We start from the raw sequence: 20,198 nt of genomic DNA on the forward strand, positions 1-20,198 counted from the left end.
TATCTAAGAGTTCTCTCAAGGCAATTTAGTTAGTAGCCTAAATTTATATTGTATCGTGTTATCGTGAAATAAACATATTTTTTTATATTTGTTAAACGGTAATTATGAATATAATATAGTTATAACTGTCTTGTTTGTTATTTAAATGCATGTTATTTCAAATTTATTTTTAGAACTTAATTATGTGTTAATGAAATATATAAGTACAAACAATTCCATTACACGTGACAGGAATACATTCATCTATTTTGCGTTAAATTGTTTTTATTTAAAACAAAATACACTCGATTGATCTTGAAATTGAATCGGGTCCAAACAAGTGCTACTTCAAAAAATTTTCATTATTTTATAAAAAACATAAACTAATTATTAATATTTATACTTATATCATATTTATGATAATGTTTTAATTAGTACAAAAATAACGATAAAAACTTATAAGGCTACGACTCTACGCGCTACGTACCGTAGACGCGGCTACGCGAGAAAGTTACACGAAAACCTTCGCTACGACGTCTGAGTTTTATGCATTAACAATGAAAATTTACTTTAATACAATAACAATAAGAGCTATCTTAAGTTGATCGACAACACCTATAAAGTGACATAATAATCCTATTCTTAGTAAGTATAATATAATTCTTCTGTGATATTGTCACTTATATTAAACAAAAAATAATTAATGTTTTCTTGCTCAACCATTTAAAAAAAAAACTTCATAACAGTTTCGAAACAGTTTGTGATAATATTATTTTAATATTAAATTATCGTCGATGCTATTTCAAATCATCAAAGTACTCATAGTTTTTCCAAGTTATTTTCGAAAGATCGAAGCCCATCAATCTCACTTAAAATAGATAGCTTCTGAATATTCCTTCTTAGAACTGCCAACCCGGATCTGGATAACACAGATTCATGGCTCATTTATTAATAATATTAGCAAACAGCGACTCAATACGTTATTATTTTATTTGTAATAATATACTTATAATGTTAATTATATTTATGAATATAATATTTTATAAATAAATCTACAATTTATTATCTTCTTACATAATAATTTTAAGGAAATTATGTTGTTTTAAATATTTTTAAAATTAACTATTCTGAAGTTGAATAATTTTATTAAAATTTTATATTTATAGACTGTTCAATCATAAAATAATGTAAATAAAAAATATATCGTAAAATAAGCCCCACTTCAATGGTATAAATATAGGTACGCCATAAATTAAACATAACTACGCGCGAATAAAAACACCTAGTACGATATCAACTATCGTTACACGTCTCGTAACTCGTAACGGATAAAGGCACCGGCACCCGCAGAGCGCACCCCGATCAGGCGCTAACCCACCGCTAATTACAATCGAGAGCTCGCAAATTAATCATCTCACGAGATAAATCGGCGCGTGCCCGATGCCCGCACACTGCACAGTACCGCGAGTCGCGACTATTTCGGTGTAGGCGGGGCGTGAATCAGCGGCGGGTCCAGTCGCGCCCCGGCTGCCGACGTGCGAGGGTCGCACGAGTGAGCGACGCGCGAGCGCTGCGATGGCGCGATGAAGACGTGCGGGCGCGCGGCGTTTTGCTGGGCCCTGCTGTGCCTCGCTGGCAGCCTGGCGGCGCCGCGCCGCCTCTACTGCGAGCGGGCGGACGTCGCCTGGCGCGCCTACCGAGCCCCCGCCGCCTTCGAGGTGCGCGTGCAGTCGCTCGCCAGGGACGCCGCCACCGTGCAGGTGCGCCGTGTCTTCCACCGCCAGGGCCGCTGGCCCCGCGAGGATGCCATTATCCGCCTCAAGCTGCCGCAGGAGGCCCTCGAATGTGCAGGACGTTTCGAAGTGCCCCTACAGAATCGAAAGAACTATATCGTGTTCGCGGAGAGGAGAGGCCACGCCGCGGTGGCGCTCGGACCCCCTCTCAGAAGGACTGGCAAATTGATTAGGAGGATCCGCGCGGTCTACAAGGCTGGTTACAGTGAGTGCTTTGTGTTTTCTAAGTGCATGGAAGTTGAACTCTTCGAATGCGAACACGTGAAGGTATCGTTTGCCACTGGGTTCCTCGAGGTTCAATTGTACATCAACTTCTATGCTGTTGCATGATTAGTTTGAATATCGAATTAACATTAGATATTTATATGTTTACTGTCTGTGAAGATTTTAATTTTAACTCACGCAATTATTCGGTTTCGCGATCATAGACATTGATAACAAAATTATTTTCATTTATTTTAAAATAGAAAAGCTCTTCACGATGAATATTATATTTAAGTTTAAATTTACGATTTGTAACTAAAGGAGGCCGCACAATGCGTAACATATCACTATGGTTAAAGACACCAATAAATTTAACTGCTAACAAATATGCTATGGCAGGTGTATCGTACGAACAAGTAGCCATTAGGAATCCATTTTAGGTGCAGTGTAAATAATCGAGCGTGGCCACTGTAGCAAAACATAGCCACTAAATGTGTGCATTTCGCTCGATCTCATTTATGCACCCTTCATAAGCGGTCAGAAGCATAAGGAAACATATAATTCCTTTCAAACGAGATCGTAACGTTACTATGCGTGTCTTTCGTTAAATCATTCAGAGTACGATAATTTTAATCATGATGCCAATTACAAGATAACTTACGTATTATATAATTATGTCACAAAAGTCATTGATGATATGTTCTGCGCTACAGGAATTGATACAATATCTGTTAATGTTTTGGGAAAACAGATTAAAGGCGTCGCAACTTCAAGAGCTTTGAACTCGTGAAAATAATTATACTTCGCGAAACATAAATGGATTCACGACTGTTAAGAAATAAACTGTAATTGTAATTTTGCAAAGAAAAAACAAATATACCGTAAGGTCGCAAATTTCAAAGAAATTAATTGAGAAGAGATATCAAGAATAAATTAAGAAAATTACTCGTACCAAAATTGTAATACGTAAGCAAAAAATTAACTGTTGAGTTATTAACGTGTTTATAATTGTCGGCCTTAAATTTTATTTATAAACACGGAGTTTCGAGTACAAATATCTTGAGATAGATAATTTTTAACTTAATTTTACTATATTGTAAAGAAAAATATTTAATTTTAATAATATTCAAAATTTACTTAATTTACTTTAAAAAAAAGACCGATAAGTTAGACAAATTTAATCGTGACGAATTACCAGACGTAGAAAATTAAGACGATCCGGAAATATCGGAACAAGTGTAAAAAAAAACTCAGCGCAGGGTTCACGTAAGAGACGTTACGCTACATTTGACAGACAGGCACCGACAGGTATGAACTGGAGCGTGTCATGACGTCACCAACTACGGATCCGATCCCATCTATACGCCTCCGCAATCCGCGAATCCAATGTGATAGATGCGTTAGATCGAATCAAGCGAATAGTTTTTGTCTATTGATTAACTATCATCTCCATTCAATACATGATCAAATCAAATTTAGACAAGTGTAATTACTCATAGCACATAAGTATACACTGTAAGTATATACTAATGTGTTTTTAATGTATATTCCAGGGTCATCCTGGTTATATTTTTCTAACCTGTAAAGTTCTTTAAAGTTTAATTACTCATAAGCGAACTGTTTTCGGTAGGAGAGTGGCGCTTGCCGCGATGTTTACGTTCAGCGTTCGGTTGTTCAAAATGTTTATCTATCTGGATGTTATCCGTCGTTTTTCCTTTGTTAATGTTCTTTCTCTCATTATTGCCTTCTAAATCTTTCTCAGCATAATCTACAGGCCGGTTACACGGTTTATCAAAATTTTACGCATCGAGTACTCATCAAAGATTCCTTTCGATTTCAACTTTGTTTGTGTTTTTTTTTCGGCTTCTTTATAAACATTATCGGATGTGTTTACGATGTTTGAATTTTTAGCATTGTTGTCTATGGTGGCATTTAATACGCGAGTCAACAAACTTTGGTATTACTAATTTGCGGATTAGTCATCACTGACTTGATAATAGGCGATAGAAAAAACATTACTGATTTGAATTTTAATCATTTCTATGTCACTTTTCAACTTAATCAATTACCATTTTGACTGCTTTTTTATATTGACTAAAACTAAAAATAAAGAGTTTCACTTTGGAATCAAATAATCGCTGGATTTTTTTTTTATTAAGTCAGATAGTATAAAATAAAATCAAACACAGTATAAAATGTTCGTATAAGATCAATAAGATCACCGCATGCCTTACCCTTTCAATAAGAAATTAATGAATTGTTTTCATATTATTCAACTAAGAACAAAATGATAATATTTGCTCTAATAGTCCTATCACTAATTATTGCGACAATACAAACATTATCTCCATGGGTGCGGTCGACCTTCATTCGAGAAGTCACACGGCGTCTTATTAAAAGCTTTTATTTCATAATGGCGGCGTTACGGGTTGCCGGCTCACCATTATACTCGACGCGCTCTGCCGACTTTACTGTCCTATCAGAAATATTAACGTACGTTGTTATAATATTTTATATAGCATCAGCTTACACAATTATTTCTTTAGTCTTTGATAATGAAAGTTGCATTATTTTATTTTATTTCATTTTACTAAGTTTAAGGATTTTTTTTTTACACGTTTATAATAAATATTTAGATCTGCAGCTTCTACCTAGTTGGGTTGATTGCTACATGGCTTAGAATCTTCGATTTCAGATTATTTATTCCAATCGATACCAATACTTCAATTTAATAATATAATGTAGGTTTTATCCATCGTCTAACCTATGTATGTCCATTTGACTCGACATCGATGGTTGGCGTCGAACAATGGCTGGAGTGGAGTATTGGATCGTCCTTGTGATTAACGCGTGCATCCGCACGACATAACAGTCTCGATTCATTGCCTCCTGGTTAATTATGTGTTTTGTACGAGTGGTTAAAATCGAATCGGAGGGAAAATTAGATGAAGTATAAAGTAAACCTTTTTTTTGTTAAACCATCTAATTGAGATTTTATGTTGGTGATGGCTTTAGAAAGAATTTTAAATAAAGTTCTCTCTAACGACAAAATATTTTATGCTTTTAATTTATACGTCTCTGTTTTATATTATTTTGAAATAATTACGTCATTGTTCTTTATTTTTATCAAATTGTAATTAAAAGAAGCAATGTCAATAGATATGTGAATTTAACCAATCAAAGTTAATGCCACCCATAAAAGGACATTTTGACGAAATTCCTCTCCAAGTATGAAAATTTTGATAAACTCCTATAACCAAAAAGGGTAATTGATTTTAAACACGCGGTTTGAATATCGCGCACTCGATGATTTTGCGAGTCAGAGGTGTTATTTTAAATTTCAACTTGCAATTTCCTATTATTTATTATTTAATAGATGCTATTTAACAATTTCAAAATTTTACTAAAATGGAATGATTATTTTGAAAAATCGAAGCATTACAATAAATAACATTAGATTTATAATTAAACAAACCTATTTCACAACGCTATCCCCTACGTTTGGGATGTTGAAATTATATAACAGCGATGAAATTTAGTTAAAATAGTTTTTTGAATGGGTCATTAATTTATGAACTCTCATATATTCGCCGCGTGGAATTCTCGGCCGACACTAACGTCGGATTGGTATTTTTGTGTTACGATTAAAGCTCTGCTACATGCTCGAGTATCACGTCGAGCTTATACGAACCCGTTTGCACAGATAAACGCGTGCGTGTAAACGGCTAAAAGTTAACTCGCATAAATCCTAATTGCGGCTAATTTAATTGTTGTAATAACAAAAATTTGAGGCATATGTGTAGTAATGTAAATTTATTACCTCACTGCTAAACAACCCAAATTTAAGCTTACCTTATATCTACGTGTAGTAAATTAAATGTGCGAACCTATGCAAATGTCGATGCGTTTAGGTAAATCATGAAATTTCCATTAAATAATTTCATCCAACACATACAAATTTGCGCACGATGTTTTTCTTTATCACAGATCAAGAAATCAATTACAAACACAAATTAAACAGATGATAACTCTTTGGTTAGATTACAATTTCTCAAAAAAAAATTTGATTAAAAAAAATGAAGATCCACTGGACCACAACAACTCATATATCTCAAGTTTTCTATCAGTAATAGTTTCACCTCTTTACTTGTTACTAAATGTCATTTACAACAATTAGATATATATGTACTTTGAGACGAACTTGGGACTTGCATGGCTATTATTATAAATGTCTGATATGAATATTTTTAGGTAATTACATTATATTTACCATTATTATTTCGCGGAAAGGATTTAAGTAGCCATGGTTAAAGGTTACAATGGAGTTACATAGACGGTATGGTCTAGTAACTGTAAAGACAGGAAATAATATATCAGTAGTCTAACTGTCTGCTACTTAACGTAAACAGAAACGGCGAAAAATCTCAAACTAGTAGGCAGTGTACAAGATTTTACAGTGCGAAAGTGTAAGCAATGGGGCAGTCTTTCTTCGGTCTTTAAATCATAATATCTTTATCGATAGGAGAGTGACGCGAGACCAATGGCTTAACGAGCTTTTGGGTGTACAACGGTACCAACTAACGCACGCTATTAGAGTGGCTAATGCGATTTTTTTAACTGAAAACATAATATAATATATATATTTGCCCGACGTGGATTGATCGTCCATTGTTTTCATTTGATTTGGGTATGGACAAACAATCTCTACATTATTATAAAACAGAGATAAACCCGCTGTCTGTCTGTCTGTCTGAACGTGATTAACTCAAAAACTGCCTAAGGTTTCATAAAGTTTTCACCAGTGAATGTGTGAGAAAGGTTTAAATTTTGCATAAATTGACTGAAACATGACGATGGTCGTTGAAGACGTCGGAAAAAAAAAATGCCGACTGGAAGCTTCAGAGACCTACTCGTGCGAACCCGGGTATTATAATTAATTTTGTTATTGAATTGATTTTATTAAAAACCAAAAGCTACGTATGGTACGTAAGTACCACAATCACTTATGTATATTTTGAACAAATATATAACGACTGTATTAAAGGTTTAGTAAGGCCACAGATTAATTTTTTGTTCTGGGTTCGAACACCAGGTCGGGTCGATAAAAAGTTATTGACAAATCTGTCGAAAAATTCTCAATAACAGCTCGACGTCTGGAAGTTGGAAGTATCTACACTCCCGTGCCACGTAAAGCAATTAAGTCTTTGGTCTTGCGCCTGAACTCTATTCGGTCACGTCGGATTTGCCGTCCCATCGGATTATGCGAGTGCACCTGAGTTTGCGCACTAACTTGTGCTTATGTCCTGCGTAGTTGGCAGGTCTCCCGTGAGGCTTTCAATTTTCCACCAACCTGACCTCATTTAAAATATTATGTTTTTTCGTGCTGTAATTACACTAACTCAGCCTTCAAACGGCACCAAAGCTGTACAAAATATTGATGATTTTAGGTAGATTAACTGATTAGTGACTTGTAACTTCCCGAGCGAGAGCACATTGTACGGGCGAGGTATCAAAATGATTTTTTTCATGATTTAAATTACGAAAATAAACTAATCCACCCAGACAAGATGGCGTGAATTTTCTTATTTGTCGACTAGAAATTTCCTACGTCTAGCCCGGTGCTATGAATAAACATTTGAGTCACGTCAAGTAAATAATGTTCCGGTAAAATGCAATTCTTTAAATTAAGATCTCGTTGCCGTGCCAACCGCCGGAGACGGACGGGAATGAGGCATTCTATATAGGCTGATTAATTACACTATACGAACGTTAAGTACTAAATTTAAGAAGTCACCTCTGTTGAGAGCACAGGAAAAAGTGCCTCGTCTTATATGAAACGTTTTATAGTGTGGAACATTTATATTACTCATTAACGAATCTACCACCAACATCACTATGCTAGTGTGTCTGTGTAAGGCACAAGGGATATGACATTTTGGATCCCAAGGTTATCGAAGTATTGGCGCTGTGAGGTGTGTTTATATATTAGTTAATCTCCAAAGACTAGCCTGTGTCCTTGATTAACGTAATTGCCATTTTTTTATCACGACTACTTCGTAGTACAAGGAGTGGTCTATATTCCATGCAGTGCAAATATAGACGTACAACTTACCATCATATTTACATGAGATCGTCTGCCTTTTTAAATTATTGAAAAAAGGTCTACACCTCCTTTTGCCAAAATGAATTTGAACGCGTTAGTTTAACTGCCAACTTTGTTAAAATAATTCATTGTTTTTTATTAAATATATTAATCTACATGAATCAAAATTAATCATGACCGCGTTGAATTGTGGCAAAGGGCAAGTATGCTGAAATCGTTAATGTCAAAAATCTTGATATTTGTTAAAGCTTACATAACTTTCATACGTAATTATATAACTAAGTAACTCGATAATAAACTCGATAATCGATAATTTTATTTACAAAGAAAGAAGTGAAAAGCGTTAATATTATATTTTAGGAAAATGAGACTTAAGGTAAAAGCTTAAACCTCATTTCCCTAAAGTACTATTTTGTCGCTTTAGCTTTTCTTCTATTCCACTGTATGTATATATACAATAAAGAGTATTTTTTATATATACAATATATAAAGAATACTCTTTACTTACATATAAACCTTGTACATATAATTTCTTCTATACGTGTAGGTAACTGAAGTATACTAAAACGACTGTACCGATTTTGATGTATTGTTTGTGTGTCTAATACACAAACAATACATCAAAATAATTACTTGACTTTAAAGTTTAATTAGTTTATAATTGTATTATTGATAATTTTCGAAGAGCATCAGACACAATGTGCATCGCTTGGACTATATTTGAAAATAGTACAGAAAAAATGCTTTGAACTTAATTAGTGTGTACAAGAGATCGTCTTATGGCTAATTAGCCGTTTCCTCTAGACAAGATTTTAGTATTGGTGTATAGTCTTATTGGAAACAGAACTAAGTTGAACTAATTTAATGTGTATAACAAGAAATAGTTTCCCACAGGATATATCATGAGAGAAATATAATTAATTTCAGACCGTAACTAAATTAATTGGTAGTATGACCTGTAGATAGCCCCCACTTCTCACTCACACTCAGATATTCTACGTATCTAACGTAAATATAGGTACACTCTGTACTTCTTCACTCTAATAACACAATAGGACGGCAAACCTACATGCCCGGAATGGGCGCAGGACAAATAATCGAAGCACGTATTCTATCTAATATAAATACTTGGTTTGTTTCGATTTGAACGGTGTGTGAACCAATATACGGGCCTAACATCTTAGTTCCCAAAACTTTTGAGTGGAATTAAATATGTGACGTAGGTCTTACCGCCAAGAAGCCTATTTGCTTTTAAGTTAAAAAATTAAAACACGATTTTTGATCTTACCATTCCTTATTATCGTGTCAAAATGTATTCTACCTACTTAAAATCACAGCGCAAATTATTTTATTATAATACGGTTGTCAACACATTTACAAAAAAAAAAGTACTGGAAGCAAAAAAAAATAATTCTTTTTCCAAAATCATAATAAAAGTATGTCAATTTCGAAGTCGAGAAGTTCTTTCAATCCCCGGTACTATAATTAAGAAAACGTGATAAATATCAATAAATTGATAATAATCGAGATATATGTACAATCATCAGCCGTTATCCTGCGGTAGGTAGACTGACATTAGCGGCCACCCATACGTAATGAGGCTGTAAGGGCCTTTCACACGGTAAGGCTTGCAAGGCGAACGGTGTCGAGTATTTTCTTATCGATGTTAGTTTTCATACAATTTTCCTTGTACGAATTTATATAAACCTACTTTGACTTTTTTTTTTATTCATTAGTATCGGTAAAATTATGAATTTTATACGTGTTCATATAATTACTTATGTTACACAGCGTTTCGAACAAAATGTAGGCTCACTATCAAGTGTCTGAGCGATAATAAAATTTTATAATATAATAATAAATCTTTATTAATTAAAAAAGAGATTGAACAGAGCAGTTTAGTTTTATAATTGGTTTGTACAAATTAATCTTATCAATTAATTTGGTGTAATACTGTACTCCTCGCTAGGTTATAAAATAATCTATAATAGGGAGTAACAGTCCCGTTCCCTTCTTTGAGTATTTCTTGATTATTGAAATTATATTATATTTAATTAATTATCAATTTCAACTTGAAGTGTAATCAAAACCTAATATAGAAGATTGAAAAGGAACATAGATATAGGTGTAAACACTAACATTATATTTCATGAATTTTTATATTAACCTACCAATATCTCTTAAACCTATTTTTGTTGATATTTACGATTATAACCCCCAGCAGCCTTCATACGTGTGCCAGCAACAAAGTTTCTACATCATATAATGTAGGCGATACTTCTGATGTATTTCGATAATTTCTACTTTCGGGAGATTACTAATTATGTCTGACACAGGTATAAAATTAGCCTATTTAAGATAGCCAGTGTCTGATCTATTATATCCTAGATCAACCATATAATTTTTCATAAACATACATTATTATTATTATCATCGGAATAACAATATTTAAACGTACGAACGAAGAAGAACCAGCGTTTATTGTATATAATATAATTAAATTAATTAAAACTATAATTTATTCCTCGAGCTACCAACACTCCTTCAAATAAAAACATCGCTTAACCTAATTAAACAAAAACAGTCAGGTCAATCTGTCCCACGTCAATACATACGTCAAATGTTAATTCTGGCAACACAATATCGGTAAAGACATATCTTTATCACTCTAATTCCCGTTCATAAATTTAATGAACGCAAATGATAACCTACGGACGAGATATTGTGTAACTTGTGACCGACTGATGACGATTTCGGTAAAATTTACCACATTGCAAATGTCGAGGGCACAGTTATATGTCATAGACGACAGCGTGAGCGAGTAAGCTAAGGTTAAAGGTAAGCGTTGAAATATTAAACAATAAGCTTCAGTAGTGTAATTCTGCACAGCTGCTGATTTGTATTTGAATTTCAAAATATATGAAACGCATTTAAATCCATAGTGAATATCATTAATCAAGCTCTCGACCGATGATATCGCGTCAATTTGATGTCAAAATGAAAATGTTGTTTATTTGGCTTTTTGTCTATTATGGTTGGAATAGAATATAAAGCTATTCTGTCCTGCGCGTAAACACTCTCCGGTCGTGTCGGGTTATGATTTAATCGCTCTACTAACCGCCGTGCTTCTTTAAACTACGCCAAGCGTAAAAAAACCCAATTCATATGACATTTAGAATTAATTGGTAGGTGCGGTCGAATAAGTGAAAATGTCTACCGAATATAATGTTAAAAGAAAGTACCGCAAAACGGCGGGATCACTTCCAATTTGATTAAAGGTCGATATTAACTTCGCTTCGATATGTCACTGATAAATTTAAAAGATACGAGAAATGTTTTATGAACTTGTAAAGTATTTTTTATTTAATATTAAAACTAACCGAAGCACGGGCTGATTTTTAATTCGACTGTATTTTAATTTAATCGTTAAAAGAAAAACTATATAGGTACTAAATGTCAACTTCTGATAAATTATGGCTAATTTTCACATGAAAGATACTTTATGAAGTTATTGCATTTTAATCTCTAGTGACATTGTGTATATCTAAAATCATTTAAATGGTTCTGGCCCGCGATCTCGTTAGCATGGTTTAAAATTTGTAAAAACGCCTCGCGCAATTTGTAAAAAACCTTCGCGCGCTCACAAACAATCAGTAAAGCTTTACCGCAATCGAATTAAAAGTTACATTAAGTATATTGTCTATTATTTATATATGTAAAGGAGCACCGCCTTAAGACCTTTTGTAATTTAGAAAACCTTTAATCACGTGCATGTAATTAATTGCAATATACCAACATTTAATTAATTGTTAATATAAAGGAATATATATTAATCAGCAGTATAAAGGGTAAGTGTTGACTTTAATGTCAATTGCTCTCCGTACAATCTACATTTCTAAAGGATGATATTGATACAATTATCGAATTTTCTAGAATAACCAGCTAATATAAAGCTTCTTATAATACGTGAGTTTTAACCGTAAATTAAGGGTTCAAATGCGTGCAAACACTACTGAATTTTCTTGTCCTTAATTTGCGTTTATAATTCATCTCGTGCTCGGCAGTAAAGACAACCTTCGCGAAAATCGAATATATTCATCGGTGGATACCATCCACCATTGGATCAGCATGGTGGAATAACCTCTAACCAGCATAACGATGTTATGCCCTAGTAGTGGAACATTAAAACTTAACAACAAGATGAAAAAATCTGTCTAGTAAAACGTACTCAGTAATGAGTTTCTTTTACTATTGAAATAAATATTAAATAATACGAAGACTCGCTCGTGTTACGCTTTTAATGATATATACAATTCGAAACCAAATTAAATACACAATACATATGTATAAATGCACATATAACAGCCACGGCACGTAGCACACAGATCGACACCGCCAGATCGGGCTGAATGGCGCCATCACCATATCAGGACTCGATGTTTTTCTATTGATTCGAAAATTAATGTCATTACGTCTGTATGTATGGCGCTATCATAGATCATCCAGTCTTTGAACAGTGCGATTACGATAATTAAATATTTAACTCGTCTTGTGTTCCGCGATGAAGCCAAGGAGGCTTCGCAAACAAGTTAAGAGCGATACTTGATCTCAACCCATTATATTTGATGCCATAATTCAAATCAAGTTACATGTTTTTTATGTGCTTAAGTTAAATAAGTGACATGCAAAAAAAACTATTCGTTGATAATTACATAGGATTTTGACATAAATACCTTAAATTAATTCACGCCAGATACTTTGTAACCTTTAGAAATGCTGATGTAATGTTAGGGCGATACATAGTACTTGAATAAATTAGATGCATAAAGTCCAATGATTAATATATTCTAACTGACATTTAGTTCCTTTCGTTTCTAGATACTAAATATTTATTAATTCTTACTACTAAATACATTAATTTTGAATTTGGAACACATGTTTGTCAAAAACTCCTGGCTTTTATAATCAGGAAGGACATATCCCTAACAAAGTCGTATAGAATTTTATATTTAAAATAAAATCATTTATTGCGACACTATCAACGATTTTCCAAAACTAATGAGCTTAGAAACCTAAAATTTAGAACGCATATTTACTTTATAATGCTGCTTGCATAGATGGAACTTTTGGAAATTTCAACTTGAAGGGAGAAAATGGTAGTGGTAACTTTGTATGATTTTAACCCAACCGAAGTCGGGACGAGCCAATTATCTGAGGTATTATTAAGTAAGTTATGATTCTGTAATATTTTATATTATACAATCATGAATATACAAGTTATTATAAATTTTTGCAATAAATGTAATAGACGCTGCGAAGGAACCACTTAACAAGTCAATTCCCCAAAGTTGGAATCGCCATCTTCCTTACAACCGCGTCCTAACTTTATAATTATAACATTGGTTACGTAACGCCAGTGGCCCAAACTGAAATATTATTTTCAGAGTTCAGAGACCGGTGTTGCTGGCAAACATATATCGACCTTGTAATTCACCTGTTAGAGTTTATTTTGCGATGAGTATTAACGTGGCGATTGTGACGTTTCGCTGTGGGCGCACCACGTGTCGCATATCACTCGGCACGACGGTTCCTTTTGGACAATATTAAAGAAAAAAGTTTAGTAGCACGCCTCGTATTCAGACGGTTTTAATGCGTAATATAAAATACGTCGACGATCCACCTCTTTAATTCATTTGAAAAACCGAACGGCTTTTACGAAGAATTGCTTATAAATACGTCAGGGCTGAGAAAGAATCACCGACTTCCTTACTTTTTATTATATCTACTATTTTAAGCGAACGTATCTATTTTAATTAGAAATTATTTCAATTCGAGCTTGTTAAATCATTTAATGTTACGTCAATTTAAGAGATACGGTGGACAGTTTTAAGTTGATACTATACAAGTGTTTTAAAAGTTAACCTTATTTTTATACCGTCTGATAGCGCCTAACATACAAATTAAATATATTAATATAATATATTTTATTTCAATTGCGTTGTAAAATTATATGGTTACTATAAATCACGTAATAGAATTTTCTGCAAGAAATATAATGAATCGGATTTATAACAACAAACAGATATATCAAAATTGAATAATAGTGAGAATATTTATAGTTCTTTATGGAATGCTAATTTTCAGAGCTGATTTCAGAACATAAGTTAGACATTAACTAAAATAAAAGAAGAAGCAATAACATGAATATTAATAAACAATATCTGGGATATTCTGAGTTTATTCACTATTTTGATTTTATAAACTGTTCCTACTAGTAGCTTACAGTCTTATTACTGACTTATAAAATATTTTCCAAGGCATAGTTAGAAGGATAAATCTTTATAATCATGTCAATAAATGCATGCGACTTTTTCTTCAAATTACAATTGACATTGTTGCAAATAACTAAAGATCGCAATGCTTTATCGCTGTGTTGTTATCTATTATACTATTTAGACCTTCCGGAACACTAACTGGGACAGCGAGATTATACACTTGTATAACATATCTTCATGTTAAATAAATAATGTTGTCCTTCTGAGCGAATTCGAGCCACGGCGGGCCGATCTCGGAGACTTGGCACCTGCGCACGGGATATTGTAGTGCAGCTGTGTGTGCGCCACACATGTACACTTCCAATACTTTTTTATGTTTCTAGCTTTCCGAGACACGGCAATGAAACGATACCAACTGTTGAAGTACGGGTTCCTATTGACTATTTTATGGAAGAATTCGGTTTTTTTTTTGTATTAACAGAACCCATGATTTGGCTATAGTATAGTACTCAGGATTAATAGCCCTATATGCCACAGCAAAGAGATTCATATACTATTTCTACGCCATATAATCACCAGACGCAGGCTTCGATGCTCCGTACAACCTAAAAACAAACCGTTCTTGCAGCACAATTACTATAATTCAAATATTTTATAAATTTGAACCTTATTTTATTTCATTTAAGGTTGAAATTTAATAATTTCATATGTATTCGTAACTTTGTCGGCCTGTAACGGGCTGGGATCGAATGTATGGCAGAACACTAGTCGGTATAAAAAGATGCTATAGCCATATTAGATGATAACGATTATTGAGCCGTATGTGGAGAGGTCTAGTGGTGCTTAGAAAGGTCCGGGGTTTAAAGCCAAGGTCGGAATAAAGGGCAATTTCAAAGTTATAAACTTAATTAAGATAATTAGTTCGTTACACAACAAAGAAATATTAATAACTACTCTTTACTCGTGCGAACAGATGAATTAAAAAATAAATGAAGAGATTTTTTAAAAATATGTTGTAGGTAGCTACCTACCTAAGGGGCCAACTGATGGTAAGTGGTCACCAACGCCCACAGACGTTGGCGCTGTAAGATTTATTAACCATTCTTACATCGCCAATGCGCCACCAACCTTAGAAGCAAATATGTTATATGAACCAATAGGGACACTGATTCACTCATCGTTTAAATCGGATTGAGTATTGCTGTTTGGTGGTAGACTACTGATAAGTGGGTGGTACCTACCCAGGCGAGCTTGTACAAAACCCTACCAATATGTAATACTCGTCTTTACAGTGAAAACTTCTCAGTCTCAATCCAGAATTTGAATCTAGATTTTCGTAATCTCTTTCTTTATAAGCTATCCACTAAACCAACGAGGCAACTAAATCGCTTAGGAATATTCCGTTTGACCTACAAAATAACGTATCGAGTCACCAGTCACACGCACCTAATCCAAGTTAAGACTGAGTCTTGTTAAAAATGCATATTAAATTAATTCTAGTAGATTAATTGGTGACATTTCGTCGCCAGGCAATTACAAACTTTGAAATAAATAAGAGTAACATAAATTGGAAATCTATAACTGATCTTTTCATTTAGTTAAATATAGTTAGGCAGACTGGCGAATAGTAATAGCATGTAAATGTCCCAGTGCTGGGCTAAAGCCTCCTCTCCTTTTGAAGAGGACGATTAGAGCTTTTTCCAACAAGCTGCTTTAACGATGTCGGTTGATACACATTTTACAGAATTTCATATTTAAAAATTTAATTTTAATCCCAAATAAGATATTGATATATGGTAAAAGGTGATAAAAGACAAAAGAAAATTTATATACTATATATTTATATTACATACATATATAATTGTATTTAACTAACATGACTGAGAGCCGAGATGGCCCAGTGGCTTGAACGTGTGCAAACTGACGATTTTGGGTTCAAACCCAGGCAGGCACCACTGAGTTCTCATGTGCTTAATTTGTGTTAAAATCATCTCGTGCTCGGCGGTGAAGGAAAACATCGTGAGGAAACCTGTATGTGTCTAATTTCAACGAAAATCTGCCACATGTGTATTCTGCCAACCCGCATTGGAGCAGCGTGGTGGAATATGCTCCAAACCTTCTCCTCAAAGTTAGAGGAGGCCTTTAGCCCAGCAGTGGGAAAATTTACAGGCTGCTAATGCAAATGCTAACATGACTGTATTTTTAGATGTTGAAAACTACTGAGTTTCTTGCCGGTTCTTCTCGGTAGAATCTACATTCCAACCGGTGGTAGCGCCCCATAATATAGTTCGTTATATGACGATTCAAAAGTGCTTGTAAAAGCCTACTTGAATTAAGTATATTTTGATTTGATTTGATTCGATATATATATATAGTTTATAGCTTATTACTTTATATAATTCTTCTGTTCGTGTGTATGTTACTAATCTCCTAAACGGTTGGACTGATTTCGATGAAACTTTTTGTCTTTATTTGAATGGGTGAGAAGCAAAAAAAAAAATCATATTTCAACCGGACAAAGTCTTCATAATATATAATTATCTTACACGCTATACTAATTCAAATGTATCTGATTGGTAAAACGGATAAACTTAGTTTTCGTCCTCTAGATCATAGCCTTAAATTTAGAACTAGTATAATGATGACGATTCCTTGATGGTCTACTTGTCAAAGAGGGGATTACGTCACACAAAACCTTCTGACCAGAAGTCTTTCTTCACAAGATAACAATCAAAATTAATTAATTAATTCTGTATGATTTAAACTTTACACAAAATACAATTTTACGAACCGGAATAATTTTATTAAACGATCGTTTATAAATGAGATGTTTAGTATGTTATGTCACGTTGTGTGAGAAAATATCGTTGGGAACACGGGAAAGATATGACTAAAGTATAAATACCTTGCCTTATAGATAGAATACGTAGTAACAATTCTGCATAGCGTACCTTCTTTGTACTATTCATATAAGGATTAATATTGATATTTTATTAAAATATGAACAATTTATCATAGCTTAATTGTAAGACGTCATTTTTTTGTTTGTACGTAACTTTGTTCCATATAATACTATCCGCTTGCCTTGTTTGTCTAGTGGCGAGATGTAAGGCTGGAGATCCCGAAATTCTGGGTCCAAAATCGGTGTCGAGCCGAAAAAATTAGTTCAATTTTTCCATCGAATAATTCTGAGCAACCGTCCAGAGTCTGGAAGTTGGAAGCGTGTACGAATGTACACGAATTCGTGTAAGTAAAAGCCGTTGTTGGTCCTGATACTGAATTATTTCTGGTTGCGTCGGATTTATCGTCCCATCGGATTATGGGAGTGAGGGAATAGAGAGTTCACAAATTGGACGACATCATCCTCATCATGCCTCTCGAAGTATTCTGTCATGTTTCGCAAAGGCGATAAATTATGATGAATACACGAAGCTCTAATAGAAGGTTTAAAAGTAGATACACTATATTATATTCTTATACAGAAACGCGTTTGTATTATTTAATAACACTTTACCTTTTAATTCTAAAAACTTCATGTAACGAGATTCGCACGACATAATTGTCAGGCAACAGTTCACATCATCGTGGAATGAGCGCAAAATACTTATAACAAATTTGATTTTAATGTTATGAACATATCGGCAAATTAATAATGAAACTATATTAATAAACATTTATTTAATCAACAATATATTGTTTTACACGCATAGTTTACAAATACAAATATATATATTAGAAACGTCATTATTTACCATTCTCTAATCACAAATCAATACAATTCATTGGTGTACAACTTTCAATTTGACACTTTAGAAATTTTTTTAGAAAAATAAAGAGAGAGAGGGCGATAGTCAAGTTTTCCTTTAATTTAACCTCCTCTAACATTCGATATTCTCTCGGCTTAGACACAGAAAGAACTGGACTCGGTATCTGTCGATCATATAAAGTAGCCCGTTAAAGATGTCATCACTTGTCATAACGAGCCAGCCGACTTCGTACTAATCTTTCCATAGTCAATTAAATTAGAGACAACTTTAATAATTGTCATTTATTTGCTGTATGTGTATACATGAATGTAATATAAATAAATGTTTATTGAGTTTGTTTACGTCAAAGAGGGTTACAAAGAACTACACCAATAGAGGTAGGTAGAAATTACTATGTCACTCGTGACATTATTGAAATTAAATTAAATTAATACGGTGCTTCGTTCGTTATCCGTTAAATTTCGTAATTATTATAGACGCATATCACTTTTTGATATTTCATAATCGTATTTAGCGATAAGTTTCTAGTGTATTCTTACAGAATAATAAACTACGTAAAACTGGGATGAAATATTTATAAATAGATTGAGAAGTGCCTGCAAGTACCTTTAAATATAAATATATAAAAATAATAAAACGCATGTAATGTATCTCTACTAATAATTAAAATATTTTGAAAGTGTTTCTTAACCCGTTATACTTGTATTAATTATATCTAGATCTCATGAATTAGGTATATAACATAGGTCACCACAAAGCAATCTCGAAAAAAAAAATACATACTTCAGATAAATTCATTAGAGCGTATATATTTAACAAGAAAATTTAAATCAATATATTGTAAAGACATTAAAAGTATACTCGATAAGTAGTAAATACAAAGACTTCCCCTTAGCCTAGATGTGAGCTTCATTGCGCAGGCGCGTCACATAGCCTGGTCATAACCTAATATGTCTTGACCTCGGCCATGCCACGTAGAGTATGGCCCATGCAATAAGAAACTGACACATGGGTAAAAAATCGTGGTTTCTCAATACCTCGTTAATATTTATATATTTACAACTTTGTATTTGTAACTATATTTCTTGTTGCTTTGCCCGCGTTGTGTCTGCAAGTCGTTTTGAGTGTTAAGGAAAATCAGGGTTTTATTTTGTTTAGTCTATTTTTATTTTGACGCAACGACTGTTTCGGTGAAGTGGCTAGTTTAAAAAACCTAGGATTTAACTCATTTGCCTTAGAAAGCATGTAGTCCGTTCGACTGATGACTGTGGCCTCATAACATTTTCCTTAAGCATCGATCAGGGGATCAATTATGGTAAACATAAATTGTATGCTTGGAAAATTCGTTGGGAGTAAAGAGCAAATTTTTCATATTCAAATTTAAACTTTACTTGATAATAATCGGGGATTGATTAAAAAATATATGTTGTAATCTGATATAATCAAGTAGAGAGCACGCGAAGTAGCAACGGTTTTACTTGCTTTAGGAAACACGAAAGTTTACACACTGCCAACTACGATACTCCGAACTGCTACCGTTAATTCTTGATAGTAAATCACTGAGACGTTAAAATACAGACATACATGCTTTGGTTATGTATATATCTGGATAGGAAGTCAAGAACGCATCGAAAAATTTTGGCCAACAATTGACCACTAAGAACACGCTCACTAGTAAAGTGGTATGACGATTGGCGAGTGTCAAACGTAGCTAAGCCAAGTAGTAGTTATTTTGTAGTGCGACGCTCTATCTTGATATTTAATCTAAGGCTACTTGTATATGCATATACTCACTTTTAGCAAAAGTACATCGATTGAGAAATAACAATTTTTCACAAACAAAAATTTACGAATTCGACATTATATCAGGATACGAATGGATCAATTAAAATTTGCTAATTATGCGAATAAAATCATTTACAGGTCCACTGATATAATTATTATAGATTAACAACTCCCTAACAAACGTACGCAAAAAGTCTTAAAATCAATAAGGCATCATTTAAAATCATTGACGTGTATACTGCCAGGCCCACTGTCCACAGATAATCCACTAAAAATATTAATATATTTGTAT

General features: G+C 33.6%; 1 protein-coding gene across 2 annotated transcripts in view; it reads left to right on the forward strand.

Annotated features, from left to right (window-relative positions):
* Window positions 1–1,497: 1,497 nt before the first annotated feature.
* LOC125064333 (protein vein) overlaps window positions 1,498–20,198 on the forward strand; it is a 65,832-nt gene continuing 47,131 nt past the window's right edge. The window contains exons 1-2 of one of the 2 annotated variants that reach the window (XM_047671314.1): window positions 1,498–1,569; window positions 1,630–1,977. In XM_047671314.1, coding sequence (XP_047527270.1) covers window positions 1,563–1,569; window positions 1,630–1,977 — 355 coding nt within the window. In that variant the 5' untranslated portion in view covers window positions 1,498–1,562. Of the gene's footprint in view, window positions 1,978–20,198 lie in introns of both variants that reach the window. The other variant, XM_047671313.1, reaches the window with a different exon arrangement.

The sequence above is a fragment of the Vanessa atalanta genome, chromosome 5 (assembly GCF_905147765.1).
Source record: "Vanessa atalanta chromosome 5, ilVanAtal1.2, whole genome shotgun sequence".
In the NCBI taxonomy this organism is placed as follows: Eukaryota; Metazoa; Arthropoda; class Insecta; order Lepidoptera; family Nymphalidae; genus Vanessa; species Vanessa atalanta.